This window comes from Physeter macrocephalus, chromosome 16 (genome assembly GCF_002837175.3).
Source record: "Physeter macrocephalus isolate SW-GA chromosome 16, ASM283717v5, whole genome shotgun sequence".
NCBI lineage: Eukaryota > Metazoa > Chordata > Mammalia > Artiodactyla > Physeteridae > Physeter > Physeter macrocephalus.
The window spans coordinates 62,070,378-62,076,376 of NC_041229.1; the positions used below are offsets into that span (position 1 = coordinate 62,070,378).

Here is a 5,999-nt window from a genome sequence, read left to right on the forward strand (position 1 = left end):
GTGCTTTGTGACCACCTAGAGGGGTGGGATAGGGAGGGTGGGGTGGAGGGAGATGCAAGAGGGAAGAGATATGGGGACATATGTATATGTATAACTGATTCACTTTGTTGTAAAGCAGAAACTGACACACCATTGTAAAGCAATTATACTCTAATAAAGATGTTAAAAAAAAAAACTCATGCTATCCAAACATACTTGGAAAAATGTCCACTTCATATGTTAAATGAAAAAATTAAACATATATCAGCCATTCATACATTCAACAAATACTCATTGAGTGCTCACTGTATGCCAGGCATAGTTCTATATACTAGGAACATTCCCTGCCCTCATGGAGCCTGTCATGATTCAAATTTTTTTATATATACTAATCTCTTTATATATGTATCTTAAATTTATGTTTGCATATTTGTACATATGTGTATGTATGCATATATACTAGTATTTGTACGGATTAGTGAGTATGTATGTATATTAAGGATTAAAAGACTCTAAGTATTGATAAATACATCAAAATGTCAATAATGGCTGTCTCTGATTGATGTGCCATGGACTCTGAGTGGTACACAAGAATAAGTAACCAGTTAAACATTAATAGCCTTCCAGAGTATGGCCTTACATTATACATTCATACTTAGGTCTCTACTGCAACTAGCCCGGTTTCCTTATTTGTCCCCTTATATTCTGCCTAAGACTAAATGATTGTCTTCCTGTCTGGAATGATATCTTCCAATTCATAGTCATTATTCAACTCTGAGTTCCTGTTCCTGTCTTTTACTTAAAAGTGCCACTCATTCCAGCACTGTTTAATGTATGATAACTTTAGAAATTCTTATTAACCTCATGTGGTTTTTTTCCCCAAGGTTAAGGAAAGACATTTTTGTATTTATTCATCTCGGGTCATCAAAAACAGTATGAATTATATAGTAGGCTTGAATGACTGGCTGACTGAATGAGTAATTGCTGGAGAAAGACACTGGGCAGGAGACAGGGGCTTGCTGCATAGGAGGCTTGAAAGCTTCCCAGGCAAAGAGGAATATGTTCTATTGAGTCTGGTCCATCCATCCCCGTGGCCACCTCCACTACTCCCGCTATTCATGGAGAAGTCTGGGGCATTTTATAAATGAGAAAAGACATTCCGACTCACCTGGGATCAGACTGTGAGGGAAATAGTGACCATTCCTTCCTCCTTTGTGCTCCTTTTTGGGGGAAGGGTGGAGTGTTGAGAAGGCTGAGCTGAGGGAGAAGAAAGGAGGAATGAACGACTGGGCATGACTTGAAATTCCCAAACTCACTACAATCCCCACGTACTAACTGAGTGTGACCCCCAAATCTCCCAGACAGAGGTCAGAAAGAGCCCAAGAACATTTCTGTTCCCTTTCAAGCAACCCGAACGGAGAGCTGTACGAACTGGCACTCAGGACCTTATTTCTGACCATCTAGAAAAGTACAATTCTAGTTTGGGCATGAAAACACAGAATCTGATCTCACAGTTTAGTCCCTCCAGGAATGCAGATGCTTTCTATGTAATTTAACCTCTCTGAGCCTCAAAAATTTCCTAGTTTATTATTAACAAGAACAAATTTTTAAAAAGATTGGAAAAACAGCAGCACACTTAAATAGTTCTTTCTAAAAGTATATTTTTTAAAATTTTGTTCAATCAGTTAAGTAGAAAGGTAAATTCCATCACCCTCTCCTACTTCTTACAACATAAATACTGGATTTACTATTAGATCAGAGTACAGTCTTAGCAAAAGATCCCAGATCTAGGGCCCCCAGGACATGATCATAGTCTCAACTCTATCACCAACCACTTGTAGAACTTCGAAAAAGACCAAACTTCTAGACCTCGTAGGGCCTCACTTTCCTCACCTGTAAAATGGGGGCATGAGTCTGCCACCGTGGTCCTCCCTTGCTGATCACAGGTCCCTGGGGAAAATGATAAACAGTTAAGGGCCCTCTTTCCCTAGAGAGAAAAATGCTTCATGGTGTCCCAGGAGCAGGACAGGTTTGGGCTCCCCCTACGCACCAAGGGCCGCCAGAGTTTGTACATCTGAAGCTCCGGATTCAGACGTACAAACGGTTCTCGCGGAGCTGGATCCCGGCGGCATCGGCTCCTGTCGCGGAAACACGCGCGGCCTCCGTTCCGCATCCAGGCCTCCGTTCCCCATCCAGACCTCCGCCCCAGCACCTCCCGGCCCCGAGCACCCCGGCCCCAGGACCCAAGCTGCCTCTGCCTCCTCTCACCTTCCCCTTCTTCAGTTTAAACGTGGGGAGGGCGGCTGTGAAGAACCCATCTACACTGGTGTCCGAGATTTCTAAGCCGGAGCGGCTTCTCTGCCCCCGGCCCTCCCTCTTCTGCCTCTCTTCCTGCCACAGCTCTCCCCGCCCTTGTCCGCTTCTGGCTCGGCGCTCCCGAGAGTCCGCGTCACTTACGGAGCCTCTCGAGAGGGACGGCGACCGGCCCAAATACTCCGTCTAAAAAAACAATGGCCGCAGCCCCGCTTGACCAAAACCGAAGCCCCAGGCCTCGGAGTAGACCCTCGGAGCGTTCCCATGGAGACGGGAGGAGGCGGGGCGGGAAAGGAAAACGCCGGAGGACGTGGCTTCTGATTGGCCAGAAAGAACGAGGTGCGACCTGGCCTTAAACCGTCAGCGTTCTGGGGTGGGAGGACCGTGTACTATGGCACTCTGAACCGAGGATGGGGCTGAGCCGCCCAGTGAGGCTTTCCTTCCTGCTCTCTTCCTGCCAAGACCTAGGCTTCTCTGCTACCATCATTTTCTCTCACCTGGATTATTGTAATAGCCTATTAACTGGTCCCTCGCTTCTGCTATTGCTACTCCAATCCCCTTCATGAGGATCCTGGATGATTCTCTCAAAACATAATTGTGATTATTCACTTTGCTCAAAACCCTTACTTGGCTCCCTAGCTTATGCCTAAGTGAAAACCAAAGTTCTCACAGTGACCTATATGGCCCTACATATAGGGCCATACTTTTCTCATCTAATTCCCTACCTCTCTGACTCCATATTTCATTATTCTGCTCCCTTTTGCCGTATTAGCCATTCTGGCCTAATTGTTGTTCTTTCAACTTGTCATGTTTGTTTCCACATCAGTCCCTTCTTACATTCATGAGGTGTGGATGGACTCATCCACTGTTCTAGGTGCTGGGGATACACAGTGAACGAAATGTATAAAAATCTTTATCCACTATGGAGCCATTCTATTTGGTGGAGTGAAGTGGGATGGGGAGAGAGCATCAATAGCCAACGCACAAAATTATTTGTTGGGTGAGGAATTCAAGATGCAAAAAACAGAAAAATATAATTCAAATTGTGCAACTCAGTGTGTGTGTATGTTTTTGTGTATGTTATTGTGAGTATAAGTATACAAGCATGGAGAAAAAATGCAAAAGGATACATTCCAGATAGTTGATGTACTTCATGTGGTTCATTTATTGGGAGAGATCACTGTGAGTAAAGATAGGAAGAAAATTGAGGGCCTATAAGCCTCTCAGACTCTTAGTAAAAAAGGAATTTCATGACTTTTACCTCTGTGCTTGTGGGAGATAAGGGAAATCACAAGCTTTCTAATTTGACAAACCTCCAAGCATTTTACCTTCTAGTAACACAGAGATGTCATTTATAATATTATTATCAGAAGAACAAGGACTACAATGACTCAGAATTCATGTTAGATGTTAAAGGTTACTTTCACAAGGCATTGCAATACTTTCAAAAGTCCAGGTATCTTATAGGAGTACTCCATACAACTAACACTTTCAAGTGTAATATAAGCAGAAATAGAACAAGATGGTAGCATTATGAATATCTATGCAGATCTCCTTATTGCACAGCAAAACAAGATGGATATTCTATTACTGATTTCCACTTTTCACCTTGTTAGATTAGTTTTGTGAAGAAGAATGGTGTCTCTCCTTCCAGTTGCAAGGGCTTGTGGAGACATCTATAAATTTTTTCAGAAATGACTTTTCCCTAGTAGTTGTTAATTAATAAGACTTGCATTTCAATTTTATTATTTAGCTTTTCAAGGAAAAAAGGCATGGTGCTTGCTTCAGCAGCACATATACTAAGGGGAAAAAAAGGAAAGAAGGCATGGAATATTAAATTTTACCAAAAATAATAGAGAAAAGGCAAAACAGAATTTTTTTTAGTAATGATGCAATAAAGGGCAAACATGTTCTTCACAGGGGTTTTTTAGTGGGAGAGCTAAGTCAAAAAGAAACAAAAAAGATTGCACTAAAATGCATGATATTATAAAACATAAGCATTCACATAAAATCAAATATTGTCAGATATATGTAAATAAAATGAAGATGAAAAGTCTAATTCATTTTTACTAAGGTACAGTTCTGGGACCCTCAGTTTCTAAAACTTCGTTTCTTTAAGTCTCCTCAGTTTTTAATTTTTTCATGAAGTAAATGTGTTCTATTTCATGGTTTTTTATGAGCATGTTAGAAATGGTTTCAGAAGCAAAACCTCTAACATTCATAGCTTCTCTTAAGATGTATGGACTTGTGAATAAAATATTTAGCACGTTACTTGAAGAGCTATTATATAACCAATCCATATAGTAGGCTGGAGCTAAACCAAGAGAGTGTACCTTGTTTTCTCTCACTCTCACACTGTTGGTTACCCTTTTGAATTAGTTTTTATATGAATCTTTACAATCTAAGGCTCTGATTTCTGAGTGATTGAGGTTGTTGGATCCATCTTGCCAACTAGCAGGCCTGGTCCCTTAGTATCTGCTGCCTAGAGTGGACATTTACTGAATGACAATGAATGCTGACTCCTACTTTGCCAATAAGGTTTAAAGCTCTCTGTGAAGATTCCAGCTGGAGAAGTGTTACCTTAAATGAGGCTATGGACAACTCCACAATCTCCCAAATCTTGCTATGTCAAGAGGAAAAAAAAAGGGGGGGTGTCTTTAGAATGGGTAATCCCCATCCTAAGAGGACACACATTTGCTCATTTAATCTGAGGTCTCTCATCTGAGAGTTAGACGATTCTAATTGCTGAAGCTGCTGGATTTATTAGAGTCTAAGCCAACTTTGAGGGGCCAAGGCCATAAATTCACACAAGAGATTCGGGATTTGGACTAAATTCCACTACCTATATGTCAACACAGGGTCATGATGACCATGATGCTTGATTTACTCAAATGTCCTCATGTCTACCAGGCAGACTCTTGCCCGAGGGCCTCTGCACTTGATATTTCCTCCCCCCTGGAATGCTCCATCTCCAGGATATCTGCATCGCTCATGCCCTCACTTTCTGCAAATGTCACCTTCGCAGAGTGTCTTCCTTTTCCACCCAAAGAGAAATAGGACCCACCTCCTAGCCCCCACCCCCAAGCACTAGGTCCCTTACCCACTGTTTTCCTCCTTAGCGATGATCACCATCTGATACACTGCAGTTGGTTATCTCTACTCCTTCAGTAGAATGTAAGCTCCATGGGAGGTGTGGGGGTCTGGGGGCGGGGGGCGGCAGCAAAATTTTGAATGTTTTGTTCCCTGCCAGAGAAGGCCCAGAAAACTGTCAGGCACGAAGTGGGTGCTCAACAGTTATAGGGATTATTGGATGGATGAATAAGGGGACGCAGTTTATTAGAAGTCAGCCTGTCTGGGAAAGGTCATCCGTAGCTAGGGTCCAACTCCCAGACTCTTCCCCACATGTTACTGGTTATCGGGAAAAGGAGGCTGTGTGCCCCAAGGTGTGCTGCACACAGAAGATCCTATAATGAACAGTGTGTCTTTTCCTAGGAACAGGGCGTGGTAACGCGGGTCTAAGACGCAGGCCGGGAGCGGGAGAGTGGGAGCAGCCTCTTGTCCCTCGAGCCAATGGGAAGAGACTCTCTGGGCCGGGCTGTGAGGGTCCAAGCATTCCGGGCGGCCCACGCAGCACTCCGCGCGCGTTTGCTCGGCTCGCAGCGCAGGAGGGAGTTTTGGCGTAAAGCGTCAAAGAGTGAGTCCCCCTT

At 43.4% G+C, this 5,999-nt stretch overlaps 1 protein-coding gene across 3 annotated transcripts in view; it reads right to left on the reverse strand.

The window, feature by feature from the left end:
• ZNF214 (zinc finger protein 214) overlaps positions 1-2,555 on the reverse strand; it is a 29,385-nt gene extending 26,830 nt beyond the window's left edge. The window contains exons 1-3 of one of the 3 annotated variants that reach the window (XM_007110988.3): positions 2,437-2,555; positions 1,873-1,929; positions 1,148-1,236 (exon numbers count right to left, since the gene is read on the reverse strand). In XM_007110988.3, coding sequence (XP_007111050.1) covers positions 1,148-1,236; positions 1,873-1,889 — 106 coding nt within the window. In that variant the 5' untranslated portion in view covers positions 1,890-1,929; positions 2,437-2,555. Of the gene's footprint in view, positions 1-1,147; positions 1,237-1,872; positions 1,930-2,247; positions 2,409-2,436 lie in introns of those variants that run through there. The other 2 variants (XM_028501097.2, XM_028501098.2) reach the window with 2 other exon arrangements.
• Positions 2,556-5,999: the final 3,444 nt, after the last annotated feature.